We start from the raw sequence: 21,894 nt of genomic DNA, 5'->3' as shown, positions 1-21,894 counted from the left end.
TAAAGGGCAATCTAACTCGTCTGAAGTCTCATGAAACCTCTTGCTAAGCGCAAGAGAAACGAATGATCGGGATGCACCCGAGTCGAACAATACCTGAACTGGGATGCCGTTCACATGGAACGATCCCGTCACCACATCGGGTGCGGCACGTGCCTCCTCGGTAGTCAATTGGAATGCTTGGCTCCTCACCACCGGAGCCTCTGCCTTGCCCTGCCGGCCATCCGTGATCCGCAAGGTCGCTGGAGCTGGCGCCTTCACCGGCGCTGAAACTGTCAACTGGGGGCAATTGGCCTTCTTGTGGCCCCTTTGGTTGCAGTGGAAACACAACAACTCTGATGTCTGAATAACTGCTGCTGGAGCAGTGCAATCCCTGCTGATGTGCCCAGACTTTCCGCACTTGTAGCAGCCTGATGATCCCATCCTGCACGTCCCCTCGTGCGGCCTGTTGCACTTCCTGCAGCGGCCCGGTCCTAACTGGCCTTTCGGCCTACCATCTGATCCCTTGGGCTTCTTTCCCGAAGCCCCTCCTGCCTGTCCCTCCTCTAATTTCCATTTCCGGATGTGCTCCAAATCTATCTCCCTCTCCCTCGCCCTGACAATCATAGAGTCCAAGGTAGGGCAAGCCGAAAAGCTAACATGCTCCCGGATGTCAACTCGAAGCATATCGTGATAACGAGTCCTCATCATATCCTTGTCACCAGCATACTGGGGCACCAACAAAGCCCTCTCCCGGAACTTGGCGGTGATCTCCGCCACAGTCTCCGTCGTCTGTCTCATATCCAGAAACTCCTTAGCCAGCTGTTGAAGCTCGACAGTCGGTGCAAACTCTGCCTTGAACTTGGTCACAAAGTCCGACCAGGTCATGGCATCGATAGCTGAGGCTCCCAACGAGTCACCCACTGACTCCCACCAATCCCGGGCTCGGTCCCGTAAACACCTCGCTGCATATCTCACCTTCGACCCCTCGGGGCAGAAGCTAGTCAACTGTGCAGACTCGATGTCTGCAATCCATCGCCTGGCAACAATAGGGTCTTTCACCCCATGGAAGTCCGGCGCACCACTGCCCCTGAAGTCCTTGAAGGACAGTGTGCGAGATCCCGACTGGCTAGATGCCAAATCACTCCTGAATGCCCGCAGGCGATCCTCCATCAACTCCATAATCCCTTCCTTGATCGACCCAAAGAGAATGGGGGTCGACTCAAGAATGCCTCTGGTGATCTCTGACGCGATGAACTCGCGTAGCCCCTCATCTACCGGCTCGGAACCTGATCCCGAACCTGAACCCTCTCCAGAACCGCCATCCATCAGCCTCGATCGAAGTACCACCATTCTGCAATACATCACAACAATCATTAGATATACTGATACTTCCTGAGGGATCACAACTACTTACAAGTTCCCTGGTCTTGTCTTGGCCTTCTTTGATTCGGGTACGGATCCTCTGCTTTCAGTAGTACGGGCCCATACTACCTTCCACATCTATCCATACCTTCTTCAAGGACTGCCTCGACTCCACCAGGTCCCTTACACTAAGGCTGGTTACTACTATACTCATCCCAGGCTCGTCCTAGGGAAATCTCCGGCTCTACTCGCTCCAGTCCTCAGCTGCTGCAGGCCTCCTTGTAATGCCAATTAGCCATCACCCGAATACCATCACATGCGACGAGACTCAAATAATCCTTCGAGTACCCGACTCATCCCTACAACAGTTGGACTCAAACAAGAGCTGCGCAGTAGGACCAAATCTGGTACTCTAAGATTATTCAACTCTGATCACATGTGATGTGACGTATTCGCCTAATGGCTAATTCCCATTATTCGAAGTCCCACGTAGCACGAAGCAAGCAGCATTCAGACAAGGGAAACAACCTCAAGCAATTTTGCTCTCATAGAGAGAAACTGAACTAGCACACCGTGCTAACTCATACTATCAGGCACACCCTAACAGGCTACCCTACTGCTGTCTACTCTATACTAGCATGCAATTCTCATATAGGTGGAACACATAAAGCAGGCACATAAGGCATCACTCCTAGATCCTTAGTCCTATTCTAGCATGCTGTTCTACAAAAGCTGATAAACATAAAATAAACTTGTATGGGTACTTTGGGGAATACTTACTTAAGCTCGGCCGGTCGCGCACATCACACACACTTTGTTCTTTCTTAAGCTCTTTTCTCCATTTAGAAAACATTTTCTTTAAAACAAATCTTTTAATCCCTCGATTTGAGTTCAGACACCCCCGAAGGTGAGTCCGAATCCCTCAAACTAGGGCTCTGATACCAACTTGTAACGACCCAATTTTCACGTCCGAAAAATTTCGTTTTGAAAACATTACTTTAGAAAAACATTAACAATTTAAAACATTGTTTGATCAAACCCTAACACAACGTAAACCATGTCTAAAAGCCAAACCATACAACCCATCAAAATATCAGAGTGCAAATCCCAGTGAATCTCGTAAATGCGGAAACCAGAGTGTGTGCATGATGTGCCGCTACCGCGCCAGCTCCTTCCCCTTCGAAGAAGAGGTACCTGAAACCAAAACTGTAAAACGTAAGCACAAAGCTTAGTGAGTTTCCCCATCGTACCACATACCATACAAACACATAATATACATACTGTCAGGCTATTCTGGGGTGCCTGACTACCCGGTACGGCTATTTTGGGGTGCCGACCTACCCATACGGCCATTCTGGGGTGCCGTCCTACCCGTGTCAAGCCATTCTGGGGTGCTGACTACCCATGTCAAGCCATTCTGGGGTGCTGACTACCCATCGGTCCTAACAACCGATCCTCGGGGACTGGTCCCCTCCTACTACCTCTATCGCATAACATAACAGGCCAGCATGTAAACATATCATCACATACTGTCAGACATTTCTGGGGTGTCTGACTACCCTTCGGTCCTAACAACCGAACTCTACTACTATCACATATAACGTATCATACTAGCATATAACATATCAGGTAGTAGCAAACCTAGATGATATCACAAAGACAATCATCTATCATACGTCTCCTACTGGTGGGCCGACATTGTGGCCTTAGACCCACCGCTACTGGAAGGTAACTCACCTCAAAATAGCTGCTGAGCTGATCGGGAACTGACTGACTGCTACTGCTGCTGCTCCGGAAATCCTCCGGCTGCAATTCCCACAACATACTCAATCAAACACTGCTAACTGTCCTTTGGGTAAAATGACCATTTTACCCCAGGTCTAGCCCTAAGTCAAAGTCAGAGTCAACCTTCAGTTGACCCGACTCGCTGAGTTGGCTCTCCAACTCGCCGAGTTCCTATCCAGACGATTGTCCTGAGTCCCTGTTTCGACTCGTCGAGTTAGGCTATGACTCGACGAGTTCTTCTTCTAAACTGACATTCAAGTCCTTCATCCTACTCGACGAGTTGTATGAACAACTCGTCGAGTTCATCTTCATCCGATGAACACTTATGCGGAGACTCGCCGAGTTGTATTAACAACTCGTCGAGTCTGTTCTTGATCTAAGGAGATTGCCTTGAACTCTCCGAGTCAGGGAATCGACTCGCCGAGTTCCTCCATAGATGAGTTCAGCTTCCAACTCACTGAGTCACACCCCGTGACTCACTGTACACTCGACACTACGAAAAAGGGGACAAATCCGGAGACTCGCGAGCAGACTCGCCGAGTCACATGAACGACTCGCTGAGTCGTTGCCATGCACCTACAAAATACACAGATTTGCTCGATTCCAGTCCATGCCATTCACAGATCTGGGTTTCTAGGGCATGGATTACACGTAAAGTTTCCAACTTTACGTGTAGATAATCACCAATGAAGGTTTTAGGGCTCAAAGTGCACCAAAAGGGGTAGATCTAGGGCTTTCATGCAATATGACCCCATAAAGGCATTAGATCCAAGCTCCAGGGACTAAATCATGCCTAGATCTAGAGGCTAACAACTTATTACAACCCACAATGCACAAACAAGCTTGGGGAATGGCTCAAGAAGGACTTTCATGAAGCTAAAAGAGACTACAAGCTTGAAAACAGAGGGGAAACGAGCTATACCTCAAGGAAAACGTTGAGATGACACAAAGATGCCTGGCCTCCTTCTCCTCTTCTTGATCTACTCTTCTTTCTCCTCAAAATCTTCAAGAACACACCAAAACACTTCAATCTCACAAGGAACAAGGGTATAAATGATGTTGGGGGCTCTGAGGGTGAATGGGGGCGAGGTTGGGGCGGAAATGAGGGTTTAAATAGGGTGCAAACCCTTGAAATTTAGGGTTTCATCCAACAACGGTGACTCGCCGAGTCCAAGATATGAACTCGCCGAGTCGCCAACTTAAACGTGTCCCGGGTCCCGTCCCTACTCGGCGAGTCGGATCCATGACTCGCCGAGTCCAAGGCTAAAATGGGAAAATACTCAACTAAGATTTACATACCAGGAACCAGGTGCTACAATTTTAATGAAGTGGGATTCCTCATATCATTTGTAAAATTATTTTTTTATATAAATCAATGACCCCTCAAGAATTAATGATAATGATTAATTTTTCTAGAGTTATTGTTAGTTTTTAGTACTTTATATTTAGTGTGGATTTATTATAGTAAATACATAATATTTTTTTCAGAATTTATTGAAAATTGAAACTTAACTCTTAATTACAAGGCTCAAATATGCATAACTTAATCTTAACTCTAATAATTTCGATTATATATATATATATATATATATATATATATATATATATATATATATATATATATATATATATATATATATATATATATTATTGTTTATACGTGTGAGTGTATAGTTACTTTTTTCTACCGTATAGATATGAATTATTTGCTATGAAATACGTGTTATGTGTTTATACGTTGTTTGTTTACTTGAGATGGATGTTGAACAAATGTTGTATACAGGTTTTTATATAATTTAAATTATATATATGTAATTTATATCTACAAATGTGTTGGGTAGAACATGGGTAGATGAAATAGTTGGTGTGTGATGAAAGATGAGTTTGAGAATGAGACGAAAGATGATATAGATCGTGAGATGAGGGTGACAGGTGAAAAATGAGTGAATCCTTTACCAAAACGATGGCCCCCGTCATTCAGCAGAGTTAGATGACAACCACAGACCATTCTAGACAGTCCAGTGGAACACTAGCAAGCTCACAACTTGTAGATGCTGTGGACTTGATGTTCACCGGTGCACTCTAAAAACCCTGGCAGCTATAGATTTAGTGCCTCATAATAAAACGATGGTAGCTATGGATTTAGTACAGTGTACATGAACCATGATAGCTATGGATTTAGTACTGTGTAAACGAACGATGATAATTATGGATTTAGTACTATGTAGATTAACCTCAGGCAGCAATGGGCTTTGTGCCAATTCCTTAGGTCAATCCTTAGGAACGAATGAAGGAAGGATAGTCGATTCTTAAGATAAAATCTAAAAAAAATAAAGAAGAAAATGGGGATGGGTAATTGGGTTGATTGTTTGATGATTAAATATAATAATTATATTATTGTGGGTTGAAAACCCTATATGCTCACCAGGCTCCCAAGCCTGACCCACTCAGTTTTCTTTGTATCACATGTATCAATACGAAGACATATTTCAATGAAAGATTAAAGGAGATGTAAATCATTAGTGTAAATAAATGTGAGTTTTGTTTATGCTTATGTGTCTGTATCGGAACATGACATCCCGAGATTTTGTTATATAATGAAAATACTTTTCTTTAAGAAATGATTTGATAAAATCTTATCATATTTTGTTTTGGCGACAAATTCCGCAACAATTTTTTTTAAACGATTACTCTGATTTAAAAAACAAAGCATAAACAAATCGGTCTTTTCTGACCGTGAAATTGGGGATGTCACACATTGCCTTCACTGCATCAACTAATACCCATAATGACTTGCAACTTTGACATAATAGCAACATAGTTATAATTATTTGGTTTCAAAACTCTATGTTAAAATCCTTTATGCATCATTTCTATTCTTGTAAGTTGTAAAAAGAATATTGCAAACTAAAGTTTAGAACAAAGTCACTAACTTGACTTGTGTAGATCATCTGTTATCTAAAAGTTACATATGAAAGGCAAGAAAAAGAATCTTTAAAGATTTTACCATTTGATCAACGAACAACTAAAGTAAACTGAAAAAAAAAAACAAAAATAGTTAGAAAAACCAATAAATAATTGAAAAGATAAACATACACCAGGTTGAGAGATGAGAGTAATGAACTTGGGTTCAACTTTCTTTAAGACATTACATCAAACACTTGGGGTGCATGTTTTGTAAATCAATAAAACAAACGCAAACCCATCTTTCTATACTAACATAGGAAGAAAATAGCAAACCCAAAAAAAGTTACAAATTCAATTCCAAATAACAAAATCAAGAAGAAACCAAATGTTAAGGCAAATGAAATTCTTTCCTGATATGAGAATAAATCAACATGTTTCCTGAAAATAAGCCAAATGAAATTGAATTTGGTTAAAAAATACAAACTTGCCCACGGTTTTCATGAGGATATAAGAGAGGGGCGTCATTCTTTTGGGGTAAATTTAATTAATATGGTGGCGATTCGGTCGAAAGGGTAAATTTTGGTGTAGCTTAGGTGGTGTGCTGATTATGCGATGAAGGAAGGATGAGCATTTCATCTATGTATAATCAACCATAAGGATGAGAAAGAGATAGATGACGAACGTAAAGTTACACACACATACACAGTTAGAAAGATGAATCGAATAGAGATACCTCAATAGCGGTTTAGATTTAGCAGTAATGAAAAAGGTGCGTTGGTGAGCCTTTGATCTCATAGAGTTGTGGTGGGTGGGTGATATCTCTTCGATTTAATTTCCAGCTTTAGATAGAGGTCAACGACGATGACTGATATTGAGTTTAGGGTTTTTAAAGAGAACGATGTGAATGACAATTGTGGTGACAACCAGGTTTATTAAAGGCGAAGAGAGAAAGGGATCTCACGAAGGATAGATTTTGATTGGTACTGGGATAATGTTCACGGTATGGGAGAAAGGAACGAATGGAACATCTACCGGTGGTGAATAGTGTTGGTGGTGATGGTTGAGGCGGAGCAACTGGTGACGTAGTATAAGGCCAAAGTTTGGTTTTTTTTAAGAGGATGTAATCACTGGTGGTAAAGGTCGACGACTAAGGTTTTTAGAGACACCCATGGAGATCAAAGTGACGAGGGACTCAAGGGAACATCTGTGTCTTCAAATTTATATGAACAATGAACAAAAAATGCAACATACAGGGAAATGCCGAGATAAGGGTTTCTTAGGGCCGACCATATGAAGGGTTTAGGCCTTCCAAGGTTCCTACAACTATAAATACATGTCTCCTAGAGTCGTATTCACTGTTTAAGATAACACTAAGATCCGTGGATCTTTTTTGCTCTCCTCTCTCCCTCTATATGGATTTGCTTCTATTATATTGTGGTTCTTCTATTATTTCCGAGTAATCACTTTGCGTTTATTCATCTTCCATAGCTGTTGGAACGAAGAATAAACTCCATCAAATCATGATTGTTTATGTTGAAACTTACAACCTTAAAATGACGTAAAAACTTTTAAGGACAAAAGATTATTCATCTCTGAGCAGTCAACACGAGTCGATATTAACAACTACGAGGTTGATTTTAGTTTACTGTTTTGTTTTTTAATTTCGTTCGATAACGAGACATCAACTTCTACCAATTTCTTATAATCATATATGATCGCGGAGGACCGGTATGGTTTATGGACGAAACTTGATAATCATATTAATAATAGTTGAGTTTATTATTTGATGTTTTATTCTCAATATTATTCATGGTATCATTGGGTGTATATTGGATGTGATATTCAAGAATGTGTATATTGGATGTGATATTCAAGAATTGGAATAATTATACAAGAAGCATTCTACCAATCTTTTCGCATACGATTGAGAAAAAAACCGGTGTATCTAAATTACACCAAAACACCCCATAATTTTATTCATGATATTCTTTGACTTTGGATGTATGGTTTTCCAAGTTTTTTCGGTGAGTGGCATTTTTTCCTCTTCTCACGCTACTCTCTATTTTTCATTAATTTTTCCATATACAAATCACACAAGAAAAGAAAAAAAAAACAATTCTTTTTAGTAACATGAGAAAAAAAATCAAATGTTTTTAAAAATGTTTCGTTCATCTCCTATATAATACATATATATTTTTTCTTTTTTATTTTCTCATGGCATAATATTGCATAATGCATAATATTATCTAGTAATATGTCTTTATTAAAAGTTAATTATAAGCTACACTACAGCTTAAATAAAAACCCATGTTTTCCTAATTGTACTTATTAAATAAATACGTCGATATTATGTCAACAATCCAAGAAGAGGCACAAATTGTTAGTAACACAAAAATAAAGTGCGATGTTGTGAAAGATAAAAACGCATTATTAAAACATAAACAATTATTAAACATGTTAGTATACAAGGTACAACGATTAGTGCATAAAGTACACCCCCTAAAAAACCCTAACATTCCTCAATTTCTCAACCCCTTGATGAACAACGCTAACAATTTGGAGGGAGAAACGAAAATATTTCAGAGCCAAAATCATCTCTCAAAATTTCATGTTTCTTCTTCCCGCTGCCCATATCATCTCTAGATCCAACCCTCCTTCATTTCCATCTCCAGAATTCTCGCTAGCTCGCTCAACCCTCACTCAGTAAGTTCTGCTTTCTCATATTTCATTGTTTTGGTCTCCTGCTTCAATGTCAATGTATATTTTTTTGTGTGTGTAGACTGTTTGTAATTGTATGTACTTGTACAGTGGTTTTAATTTTGATATTTTTCTTTTGTTTTTCGATATATCGTTTCCTAATTTCATCTTCTGCACTCGAAAATACCCGATTTTGCTGTTTACTCCTTTTTAGGGTTTTTGGCTCACTTCACATTTATGTGTGAAATTGTTCTGCACATGACGGTTTAGAAGTTATTCTGAACTCGTAAATGTTAGCGATGGGGTTTTATGTAACCAGGTGTTTGGTTTTGATTACTTTAAATTCGTATAGTAAGAGGATATGAAATCAGTCTCAATCTGATCATTGCTATATTTTTTTCTTTGCTGTTGTTGTTATTGTTCTCATTCTCAGAAACGTAGATGCAAACTCAAACTGTATAACACCTAATATCATCTGGTGTTGTGTGATACTTTCAGGACATTTCTCCTAATTATCAATCGCAGAGGGTGGACGATCTGAATCTGATTTCCACTCATCTTTGCGCATCAGAGAATTTTAGGTATAAGTTGTTAGTAATATGATTCTACAACAATTAAGTAATAAAAAATTTCCAGTTACATGTTTGCTACTTTATTGACCAAATGAAAGTCAAAACAGTTTTCGAATAACAATATCCACTTTGTTTATGTATATTCAGATTGGGATTTGAAGTGAACTCTGGGGAGAAAGGGGGGCATTGCCATTATATGATTGCTTCATAATTCATGAGTTAAACACAAGATACCATAGAATGCGATTTTGATTTCTAATATAAATGAGATCTTCTGAGTAGTTTACCTTCTTGAATTACTGCATCAATGGAGTGTAACAAAGATGAGGCTATCAGGGCCAAGGGGCTTGCAGAAAAAAAGATGGTGAATAATGATTTTGAAGGGGCACGAAACATTGCATTGAAGGCCAGAAACTTATATCCAGAACTAGAAAACATTTCTCAGCTAATCACAGTTTGTGAGGTTCATTGTTCATCTCTAAAAAAGATCAATGGTGCTGAAAAGGACCTGTATGGAATCCTTCAAATTGAAACTGTAGCAGATGAAGCAACTATCCGAAAACAATACCGAAAACTTGCACTTGCACTTCATCCTGATAAGAACAAGTTCCCTGGTGCTGAAGCTGCTTTTAAACTTATTGGTGAAGCAAATATGATACTTTCAGATAAAGGAAAAAGGTCTCTATATGATGTTAAATGTAGACAACCCATGAAAGCTCCTGCAACAAAGCCTCAAAAGCCTCAAACTCATGGTTCATATGCTAGAAAACAGTTTGCAGGTCAAAACAACAACTTCAATAGTGTCCCGAGTTCTCACTTCAATGGTGTGAATCATCATCAACAACAACAACAACCACCAGTTTCAAGCCTTCGGCCATCTTTCTGGACTTATTGCCCTTTTTGTAACATAAAATACGAGTACTACAGAGAGTTTGTGAACAGACCTTTGAGGTGTCAGCATTGCTCAAAGCTCTTCATTGCCTATGACATAAGTGCAGCAGGGGGAGTGCCTGGGTCCCGTTTTGCGCATGAGGAGAATCAAAGTGCAAATCTTGGATCCAACAGAGCTCAACCACAACCACAACCACCCTTTTCTCACACGGAAGAGGTGAAGAGACGGGAAAAAGTCAAAGTCAATATACAAAAAGATGGGCAGTCTAGTCATTTTACACATCAGACTTCAAATACAAAACCTGAAGCTGCTGGTAGTTCAAAAACTGTACCAAAGCCCATGAAAACAGAACCCTCTAAAGACACAAAGAAGAAGAGAGGAAGAAAGATTGGAGCAGAATCTGGTGAAAGTAGTTCTGATGCAGAAGGAGGAAATGGGTTTGGTCCAGCTGGCAATGGTGTCAATTACAGAAAATCTTCCCGCCAAAAACCACAAGTTTCTTACAATGAAGATGCTGCAGTTGATGAGTCGAGCCCTCTAAAAAGATCACGGAAATCATCAGATGATGTTGAAGATGCGAAAGCCAAAAAGGAAAAGGAAAAAGTGTCTGGTAATGCTGATGTGGGCAAAGAAGGTCATGGAAGCATGCCAAATGGCAACCATGTGAATCTTGATGATGATGATGACGATGATGATGATGATGAACCAGAGTTTGTAAACTGCCCGGATTTAGAATTCAGTAATTTTGACAAAGATAAAGAGGAAGATTGTTTTGCAGTTGACCAAATCTGGGCATGTTATGATTCTATCGATGGGATGCCAAGATTCTATGCAAAAATTAGGAAAGTTTTCAAAACCCAATTTAAGTTGAAGATCACATGGTTAGAGGCTGACCCAGATGATGAATCCGAAATAAAATGGGCAGAAGAAGGGTTACCCGTTGGATGTGGGAAATTTATGGGTGGTGAATCAGAGGAAACAAAAGATCGTCTCATGTTCTCTCATCAGATAGTTTATAAAAACGGTTTGAAGAGAAATTCTTTTGTTATTTATCCCCAAAAAGGTGAAATATGGGCTTTATTCAAGGACTGGGATATCAAATGGGGTTCAGACCCTGAAAACCATTCTAAATTCAAATTCGATATCGTGGAAATTCTTGATGTGCATGCTAATGGCAGTGTATCCGTTGCTTTATTGGTCAAAGTCAAAGGGTTTGTAAGTCTGTTTAAGAAAACAGCTTGGGGAGGGTTAAATGACCGAAAAATCCCTGGGAATGAACATTTAAGATTCTCCCATCGAATCCCATCAACAAAACTGACTGGAGCAGAAAGAGCTGGAGTGCCACCTGGATCTTTTGAGCTTGATACAGCTTCTTTACCAGATGACCTTGGAGACTATTATTATTCCATCAATCCTGATAATAATAATAGTAATAACAATAATAATAATGCTACTACTCCAAAGAAGAATGTAAACCCTGAGGGTAAAAATGGTATTGATAAAGACACGCTTAATGTTCGCCGATCACCAAGGGGATTAAAGAACCCTAGTGATGCCACTGCCACTGCCACTGCCACATCATCAAAAGGTTCAAACGCGTTTTGTGAGGATGGTAATTTACCAAAAAACCCAAAGATTATTCATGACTTCAGTGCAGACACACAGATATGGAAGTTTCATAAAGGGCAGATATGGGCGATTTTGGATACAAGTAATGGAGTTCATCAATGTTATGTAAAGATTATACAGATTGAAACCCCTCCCTTCAGACTTCAAGTATCCTTTCTTAAGTCATGCAACAATCAGTCAACTGTTTGTGGTTTGTTTAAAGCGACTCCTGGTAAAACAAAGCCACTACCCCCGGAGGTCTTTTCGCATGTTGTGAAAGCAGAAGAAAATGGGCCGAATTTTAGTATATATCCAAGGGAACAACAGATTTGGGCTTTGAACAAAAGACAGGATGCTGACTGTGAATGTGAGATTGTTGAAGTTCTTGAGAGTGATGAAAGCAGTGTAAAAGTTATGTCCCTGACACATGTCCCTGGTTATAAGTCGGTTTACAAGGCCCCAAGGGTACAAAGGTCATCTGACAACATTGTGGTGATACCACAGAAGGAGATAAACAGATTCTCTCGCCGCATTCCTGCTTTTCTTTTCACAGAGGAAAAAGATGGTGCTTTGAGAGGCTGTTGGGAGCTTAATCCTGCAGCACTTAAAGGTATGTTTCTCCATGCTTAATCCTGCAATGTTTTCTATTATATTTGTATAGTATTCTACTTTGAAAATCTACCCCAGTATAATAACATTCTATTGCATTTAACCATGAATATAAAAATGCTGATTCTGACATAAACCATGTTTTTCCAGGATTGCCCTTGAAAGGGTTTAGTGGAGGTCAACCAAACTAATTTCAGTCAACTTTCTTGGCACATGAAAGAATCAGTGAATATTGTAGGCTTTATATGCAGATTTAAAAGCCTCTCCATTTTGTGCCTCTTTTTATAGGTCCTCTTATTTTCATGTAATTCTTTTTAACTTGTGTCTAGTTATATTGGTATCCAAGAATTATTAAATGGTAGGTTGTAGTAAGCAGCAAAAAAAAAAAAAAACTTCTGGGATATTTTTTTGTTGTATTTGTGAGGCAGATTTGTCTGGAAATTTATGTCCTTTTGGTGTTTAAAGTTTGACAACAATCATATATTGGACCATCTGCATCGCTTTTTTTAGTAATGTTTCTTTTTTTATCTTAAAAGGGCATTTATGTCTTTTCAACTCACAAGGAATTGAGAAGAAGTTATTGTTTGTCTTTTTTGGTTCATGCCAAATGTAGTGGACCTTTTGTTTATTTTAGAACATGTGTTTTAAATTCAACGAATAATCAGATAGTTGAATCAGTTAATTAAAATAAAATTTTATCTATGTTTATTTCTAATTATAACCTTGTAATATAGATTCTTGTAAAGTTAGTCATGAGAATATGTAATCTAAAATAGAAATTGGAGAAAAGTGCAAAAATGATTTGTGGTTTGTGTTTTTTTTTGGTTAAAGTTCAAAAAAGATTTAACTTGTAAAAGAGCCTTTTTGATAGAGTTTTGTCCTAGCATTATTTTTTCCATTATATATACAATTAAATCAGCGGAGCCTTAGAAATCGTAACCTTTTGGTTGACTTCGATTTGGTTCCTTCTACTTTCATTTATGTTTTTGTTGCCTATTTGTTAGCTGCAATTCGTTTTTGGTCCTATTTTCATTTATGTTTTTGTTGATGCTTCATTCAGAATGGTTGATCATATGTTTTGTGTTAGTGTTTTGTAAGGTTGATGATGTTTTGTGTTAGTGTTTTGTAAGGTTGATCAAGGCAGGTGTCCCTTTCCTAGTTACTTTTAAATCCCTACAAAACACAAAACATATCATCAACCATTCAAAAATATTTATGAACAAACACAAATGTTCAAAAATATTTTATAGGAAATTAAGTGAGTTTTTAAATAACCCAACAATCCAAAAATGTCATTGAAAATACAATGATACATTTTCTCATTATGAATTGCTTGAAATTTTTGATCAATGTAGAAGATATCAGTGAAAACAAGCAATGTAATATGAGCTAGATAAATTAACCATATTTTATAATAAGTGAGATGTTTATATAGCCCCATTTTGTAACATTATAGTCATTACTCATTAATATAAAAAGAAATAGAAGTTTCATATCATATATCAATATGATATGCTTGAAACTGATATAAGAGTTTCAAAATCAATATGATGATACTTGATTTGTACCTCTATTATTATAGGTATATAAATACCCCACAAAAGTTTCGGACTCAACACCTTCCATATTTGTTTAAATACGACTGGGCTCCCGACTTAACAAAAGGTTCCCTACTTGTTTGCACATCATTGGGCTCAGCCCAATATTAATGTCACCGATAGGGCCAATTGGCCAAAGTCAAGCCCAAAATGTGTTTAGGCGAAACAATCTCATGGACAGAGTTTCCTTTGACTCCACGCCACTTTCAAGTTTCAACATACTCAGGAGTCGAAGCGACAGTCTCCAGAATCGAGATGTCATCCCTCTTAAGTTACACCCCCTGCCTTTTCAGTTTTCCCGATGTAGCAAATCAAGCAACTATCCGAAAACTTCACCCTGATATAACACTGAAGCTTTTAAGCTTATTATTGAAGCAAATATGATACTTTCAGATAAAGGAGAATGTACACAGTTTACAGATCAAAACAACTTCAATGATCTCCCGAGTTCTCACTTCAGTGCTTTGAATCATCATCAACACCACCAGATTCAAGCATTCGGGCATCTTTCGGGACTTATTGCCCTTTTTGCAACATAAAATACGAGTATGACAGAGAGTTCGTGAACAGACCTTTGAGGTGTCAGCATTGCTCGAAGCTCTTCATTGCCTATGACATAACTGCACAAGGAGCATCACCGGAAGTTCCCGGAGTGTACAAGGAAGCTGCTGGAAGCATTCCAAATGGCAACCATGTGAATCTTGATGATGATAGTAAGTTTGTAAACTGCCTGGATTTAGAATTCAGTAATTTTGACAAAGATAAAGAGGAAGATTGTTTCGCAGTTGATCAAATCTGGGCATGTTACGATTCTATCGATGGGATGCCAAGATTCTATGCAAAAATTAGGAAAGTTTTTACACGCAATTTTAAGTTGAAGATCACATGGTTAGAGGCTGACCCAGATGATGAATCCGAAATAAAATGGGCAGAAGAAGGGTTACCCGTTGGATGTGGGAAATTTGTGGGTGGTAAATCAGAGGAAACAAAAGATCGCCTCATGTTCTCTCATCGGATAGATTCTAAAAACAGTTCGAAGAGAAATTCTTTTGTTATTTATCCCCGAAAAGGTGAAATATGGGCTTTATTCAAGGATTGGGATATCAAATGGGGTTCAGACCCAGAAAACCATACTAAATTCAAATTCGATATTGTGGAAATTCTTGATGTGCATGATAATGGCAGTGTATCTGTTGCTTTATTGGTCAAAGTCAAAGGGTTTGTAAGTCTGTTTAAGAAAACAGCTTGGGGAGGACTAAATGACCGAAAAATTCCTGGAAATGAACGTTTAAGATTCTCTCATCGAATCCCATCAACAGAACTGATTGGATCAGAAAGAGCTGGAGTGCCACCTGGATCTTTTGAGCTTGATACAGCTTCTTTACCATATGATCTTCAAGACTATTATTATTCCATCAATCCTGAAGTGCTTAAAGGTAATATTTCTACAATGCTTTGTGTTTTGTAGCATTCTACTTTCATTTGTTTCTATTATATTTCTCTAAAAAATCAGATACTAATAAAAACAAATTGCTATTTCTTGCATGTAACAATGAATAAATGCTATTCCTACATGGTTAATTGCATTTGTTTGGTTTCCTGGTTCTGACATTAAACCATCTTTATGCAGGATTACACTTGAATGGGTCTAATGAAGGTCAATGTAACTAATTTCAGTCAACCTTCTAGGCATTTGAAAAGTTAGTGAAAATTGTAAGCTTTATATGCAAATTAAAAAGCCTCTCCATTTTGTGCCATTTTTTATAGGTGATCTTATTTTCATGTAATTCTTTTTAATTTGTGTCTAGTTATATTGACACCCAAGAATTAATATATAGTAGGTTGTAATAAGCAGCAAAAAAAACTTGGATATTTTTTGTTGTATTTGTGGGGCAGATTTGTTAGATTTAATTGTCTGGAAATTTATGTCCTTTTGGTGTTTAAAAGCTTGAGAAGAATCATATATTTGATCATTACTTTTTAGTGTTGTCTCTTTTTTATTGTGAGGATGATAAGGGCATTTTAGCATTTATGTCTTTTCAACATTCAAGAGGCCAAGTTGAGTTATTTGTTCACCTTTTTTGGTTCATGACAAATGTAGTGTGGCTTTCGTGTATATTAGAAAATGCATTTTAAATACAACTGATGGTTTCTGTGGTTTGCATTTTTTTTTTTTTTTTTTTTTTTTTCACTAAAGTCCAAAATTATTTCAACTTGCAAAAATAATCTTTTTGATAGAGTTTTGTTTGTAGTTTTAATCCCTAATTTTATCACCGCTACTTTATATAGCAAGTATAAATGCCTCTCAAATAGACTTTTATTAGTATTGTGCTTCGTGCTTACTGTTTTAATCTTGCTATAAATACCGCTGTGTTGAACACATACTAGATTTTTTTAAGGATCCCTTGTATTGTTTCACTCTTGCAATTTTAGAACAGACCACGTTTCCAAGAGGTAACATATATGTTTAACGAAGATACAATATGTAGGACTCTGATTGTTGCAATTGTTGTTAATTTGTAATTTGTTTGTGAACGTTCATGTGTATAATTTGTATCCGCGTGGGTGGGGTCATGTTCATATAAGGATAGTATGCCATGTTGATGGAAATAATGACTTGCATTATTTTAATGGTTTTTTGCGTGACACATTTTGTTGTACGCATAAGAAATGTTATTATTATGCTTGGATTTAAACAACGAACATATGTCAAAATCCATTCGTTACATAACAAAAGACAGACATGGTAAACCTTAAAAATCAATGTTTTAAAACCCAGGTTTTTGGTTGATCCGGTATGATGATGGTTCACGGGTCAACCGCTTCAACCGGTTGAACCGCCGGATCAACCCGGTTTATGTTCTTTTTCTATTTTTATATATTTTTACTTTCATTCATAATGCATAAACATATAAAACCAATAATTTAATATCCACAAAGTTTAAATATTTAAAAACATTGAAGAAACCGCAAACGGCTCGTTGTTTTGGCGTTCGCTACGTGTTTCCAACTATCCAAACCCTATTAAAACGGGTCAATCCGGTTTTAACCGGTTCGACATAAGCGGTTGAACCGCGGTTTAGAGGAAACCCGGGCGGTTCGATCCGGTTCGTATTTTTACAAAAAACCGGTCGCAATTGACCCGCCTTCTACCTCGGGTCACGGTCCAACCGGTTGAACCGGTCGGGTCAACCCGGGTTTTAAAACATTGTTAAAAATGGAACTTTAGTAGGTTTTGCATGTTTCACGTTCTTGGTACTCGCGCCCCTTTAAGATCTGTAAGTACATAAGCGGCATTGCGTCGTGCTTCGGTTATTCAGTATGACCCTTCCCAACTCAGACCCAAATCATCAACCCTAATCGATTCATTTTCCTTAGCATTATTTATCCATACTCCTTTCCATTTATTACTACCGTTTAATTATTATTTTTATTAATAATTAGGTAATTATTATGTACTTTTTTCTAATTACGAGATATTTTTTTATTCAAGGGATTTTCTAATATGTGCTCTAAGTGCATATATAAGAAGTATTAATTAATCACAATTATTACCATAATTAAATGTTAAACACATTAATTATAAGAAATATTACCATAATTAAATATAAAATTCATTAATAATCTATATAATTAATACATTTCACATTTAATTATGATAATAATTGTAATTAATTAATACTTCTTATATGTGTCTTAGGGTACATATTATAAAATCCCTTTATTCAAAACCAATCAAATACACTCTAGCCTATTAAATATTTCATTCTATTTTGACCTATATTATTTAACTTTTATTATTCCCCTTGTTCTAAATTGATATTCCATTTTTGACTTTCGAAATCTTTTTTTTTTTCAACTGTAATATAAAATATTTTTATTTGTGTTATATATTACTTGATAAAATTTATAAAAATAAAAATAAAACATATAAAATATAATCTATTCATATATTTTGCATCGAGTATTATTTATTAAAAACAAAAATATTAAAGATCAAAATTGAAAAAAAAAACTATAAATTAAAAATAAACTATCAATTTGAAACGGAAATAATATTTTTTTAAACTTCTTGTAAAAAAAAAAAAACACCTCGTTGCCGGCAAAATGCTTTGGATCAAATGTGTGATTTGGGTCCAGTAACTTTTAATTGTTTATTGATAAAAAATAATTATCTTACCTGTTAAGGTTATTAGAATTGATTATATACTTTTTTTTTTTTTCTGTGGTCCAAAAAAATAAGGTATAATAGTATTTTATTATTTTTTTCGTTTTCATATATGTTTAATAATTGTTTTAGTACAAAATATTAATATTTGTGATCTACATTGAAGTTCATTTATTTATTGTTCAAATATGTCTTATAAATTTAATTTTATAATATTTTTATTAATTTATATTTAACATTACAGTTTTGGGGGCTTCTAACAATATAATTTTGAAAAGAAAAAACCGTTTTTTATAATCTTTTAATTTATTATTTTAATTATTAAATATCTATATTGTTTATATTGTCCGGTTCTATTGTTCATCCTCTTTTGTATTGCTATGGATAATCTTTATTAGGTGTTATAAATTACAAAACAATCTAGTTTCATTTTGATCTTTAATACTAGTAAGAATGTTATACGTTAGATTATTAATTAATAACCCAACTAGGTCAATTACTTTGCACATAATTTAATTATTAACTATTTATATTTTTCTTTTTATAATTTTGAATAGAAAAAAACATTTTTTGTGCGATAAAAATTACATATATAGAGCATATTCATATCATTTCTTTTTGTTTTCGTTCATGTATACAAGGCATTTTTTGTGTTCTTATTTAAGTGAATAAAAAAACACTTTTTTTAATGTTGACGTAAAAAGAAAAAAATATTTTTTATACTTCCATTTAAATCATATACATATAAAAATATTTTTCAAGTGGTTTATTCGTTGTTGTATATAAATAATTTTCTCACTTAGATAAATAAACCATACCTCATAAAAAATATAGTCAAAAGTTAAAAAAAATAAAAATAAAAATAATATATATTAGAAAAACATAAAAAATAATTATTAAACTTATTTTTTTTTAAAACACTATTGGTTAAAAATATTTTAATAAACATCCAAAAAATATAAAAAACATAATGATTATATATGATGTAGTTGATGTGATATAAAGTTTTGACTTTAAAAGACTATCAAAAAAATGATAATTAAAGAGGTGGGATTATTGAAAGTGAGATATGTATAACATCACCCTGAGATATGTATAACATCACCCTTTCCTTAATGTCTGTTCCTCAATTTTGCATGTTAGAGTCTGAGAGTTGCTTGTTATATAATGAGTCTCGTTAATGCCTTGTAGGCAACTTGTCTAAGTTGAGCGTTGTTCTTTTTCTATTCAAAGAGTCAAGATTGGCAAATAGGTTTATGCTATTTATCTTTGGATTGAACTCAAGTGTCCTTTTTGGGGTGATAACTTACAAGTTTTCTTTGGATTGAACTCAAGTGTCCTTTTTTGGGGTGATAACTTACAAGTTTGATGATATGACTGCTTGAGACCCACATATAAAGTTGAAAGGAGTCTCATTTGTTGCAGTTCAAATCGGTCAACACACTTTGTAATTCATTACCAATTTCCTTTTGCCTTTACTAGCCTTGTTTTCAGCCTTTTTATGATTGACTTCAGTTTGACCATTAGTTTGTAGGTGGGCAACTAAAGTAAAGTTATGTTGGATGTTCAAATTCTTACACCAACATTTAAACAGATTGCGGGCACAATGGGTGGAATCCCAAATCGGCAAATAACTTGTTGCCACATAAACTTTGCTATGTTCTTGCCAATTATTGTGGTCATTGGTTCTGCGTACACTTGTCACTACCAAAAATTTCACTCTTCTTGGAGCTTCAGGGAAAGGACTCGCTATATCACAATGCGCTGTTGATGAAACTGTAAAGTCCCGAAAAACAGATCTACCAATGATCAAAGATAATCACAAATGCAAACACGAATTAATAAGCAAATATAGAACAAAAGACAAAGCTTGCATACGCTTCAATGCTATAAAACGTCTGATACAACTTGGGAGAATACGAAAGTATCAACAACAAATAAAGTCTGACACAACACTCTATTTATAGACTTGACTTACAACCGTAAGGTGTTTACGGCCGTAAGGAGTTCACGGCCGTAAACATATTTTGACCGTAAACTCATGACAAAAACATTCTGGCTACACATCTACTGCTATCAACTATTATGCCTAGACCAAACCACTATACAGGGTCTTTCAATCTCCCCCTTGGTTTGGACTAGCTCGGCCCCATTCCTTTCTTTACCAGCATGACATCCATTTGGCCCATAGCGCCATTCCACATCTGCTTGCTCAAGATCTCAGCAACCATCCTGGTATACGCCTTGGCTCCCTCCTCATAGATATCTTCAACCACTTTGATCTGAAAATTGCTCAGGTAATGAATATCCCACTTCCTGAACTGCAGTAGGTCTCTTCGATCATACAACCGTATGCACCCATTCTTGAGCTTAATGACTGCACCACAAGTACTCTCATCATAAACCCAACACTCCATAGAACCGATCGATCCATCTTGATAACCTTGAACAATGGGAATTTGTTTCACTTGAGTCGTGGGTGGCCACATAATCACCTGCATAGGTTTATCAGAAGAAGCTTCAAACACATCTGGATGTTCTAGAATGACTGACTCGGCAGTTGGCATTGTTGGAAAACCCTTATTGACTTGCTCATCCAGAAAGAATTTGAACTGCGAAACTTGAGGATTATTTAATAGATTGATAAAAGGAGCTTGTGATAACTCCGTAAGATCAACCCTTGTCAATGAACTAAAAGCACGAATGTCTTTATACAACTCTGAGTTACCACTCTTGCGAATAATAATCCAAAGTCGAAGAGGATCGTGAAATCCCCAAGCAGCCACACCCGATCGATCCCTGAAAGTATCTCTGAACCGAACAAGTTCAAGATCAGTCACAGTGATCAAAGGTCCTCCTTTCGAAGCACCCTGAGTAGCATTTCTCTTGAATAACAACTGCCCCTTTTCAGTATCATCTTCTTGATTTTTCCGAATTATCTCTTGAATATGAGAAGCCATAGGAGGAACAACTGCAATACGTTCAGCAGAACCAGATGATTGACCAGTTGGCACATCTACTGGATATGCTTGCACATGTAGATTTATTCTTTGTTCTTATATGTTTGTTTTATACTTCTCACCAAAATCATCCTCCAATTTCTTTTTCAATTCGAAGTAGCTCGAAGTTAGCAGATTGAAATGTTCTTGAAGATCAGAAATCTGCTTACTTTTCACTTTCTTATCCCTTTTAACTTCTGCCAGCTGTCCACCAAGATAAGTTCTATCTGACTGAAGCTTAGACACTTGAGTACGAAGCTCAATGTTCTGAGCACGAAGTTCAGCTACTTGAATGTCAAGTTCTATGTTCTTCTGACTTAGCACAGAGATCTCCTTTTGTAAATGAGCAAGAGATGAATCATCATCTGGAGCACCCCCTTCGTTTATAGAAATGCTCTTTCCTTGAGGACTGGGCGAACGAAGCTGTTCTCCTGCCATGTGCAAAGCTAGCCTCTCAGAAGCAGTATCCTTATCGAATCTTGGAACTGGAAAACCGGGCGGAGCTGAGGGGCTGCCAACATCAAAAACTGAACTAGGTCCAGTTGTAAACATCTTTGTTGCAGAAAGTCGTGTAGTAGCAGTAGTAATTGGCGGTGTATGAAGACCACTGACCAAACTAGTATTTAGCTCGGATTGTCTTGCATCAAGTCTTCTCCTCTTTGATTGAGGTTGGTCAGCTTGTAGAGGAATTACACTAACAAATGGTTCAGTTGTAGGA

General features: G+C 36.9%; 2 protein-coding genes across 2 annotated transcripts; both read left to right on the top strand.

Annotated features, from left to right (window-relative positions):
- Positions 1-8,548: 8,548 nt before the first annotated feature.
- LOC145043558 (uncharacterized) lies at positions 8,549-12,902 on the top strand. Its single transcript, XM_078992250.1, has 4 exons — positions 8,549-8,736; positions 9,229-9,311; positions 9,450-12,412; positions 12,562-12,902. Exons 3-4 carry the CDS (start codon positions 9,610-9,612, stop codon positions 12,600-12,602), a joined length of 2,844 nt encoding a protein of 947 aa, XP_078848376.1. The 5' UTR covers positions 8,549-8,736; positions 9,229-9,311; positions 9,450-9,609; the 3' UTR covers positions 12,603-12,902.
- Positions 12,903-14,090: 1,188 nt separating this feature from the next.
- Positions 14,091-16,020, top strand: LOC145043557 (uncharacterized). The gene is made up of 2 exons (XM_078992249.1): positions 14,091-15,445; positions 15,640-16,020. The coding sequence occupies exons 1-2, from the start codon at positions 14,833-14,835 to the stop codon at positions 15,678-15,680; spliced, it is 654 nt and encodes a 217-aa protein (XP_078848375.1). The 5' UTR covers positions 14,091-14,832; the 3' UTR covers positions 15,681-16,020.
- The last annotated feature ends 5,874 nt before the right edge of the window (positions 16,021-21,894 follow it).

This window comes from Lactuca saligna, chromosome 4 (genome assembly GCF_052625555.1).
Source record: "Lactuca saligna cultivar CGN05327 chromosome 4, ASM5262555v1, whole genome shotgun sequence".
NCBI classification, from domain to species: Eukaryota; Viridiplantae; Streptophyta; class Magnoliopsida; order Asterales; family Asteraceae; genus Lactuca; species Lactuca saligna.
The sequence above is the reverse complement of the archived record's forward strand: the minus strand, read 5'-3'. Positions and strand labels throughout refer to the sequence as shown.

What these genes read in the sequence shown, in the direction of transcription:
- LOC145043558 (XM_078992250.1), top strand. Translation starts at nt 9,610, where the DNA reads ATGGAGTGTAACAAAGATGAGGCTATCAGGGCCAAGGGGCTTGCAGAA. An exon ending in TAATCCTGCAGCACTTAAAG is followed by an intron (nt 12,413 to 12,561) that starts GTATGTTTCTCC and finishes ATGTTTTTCCAG; the next exon opens with GATTGCCCTTGAAAGGGTTT.
- LOC145043557 (XM_078992249.1), top strand. Translation starts at nt 14,833, where the DNA reads ATGCCAAGATTCTATGCAAAAATTAGGAAAGTTTTTACACGCAATTTT. An exon ending in CAATCCTGAAGTGCTTAAAG is followed by an intron (nt 15,446 to 15,639) that starts GTAATATTTCTA and finishes ATCTTTATGCAG; the next exon opens with GATTACACTTGAATGGGTCT.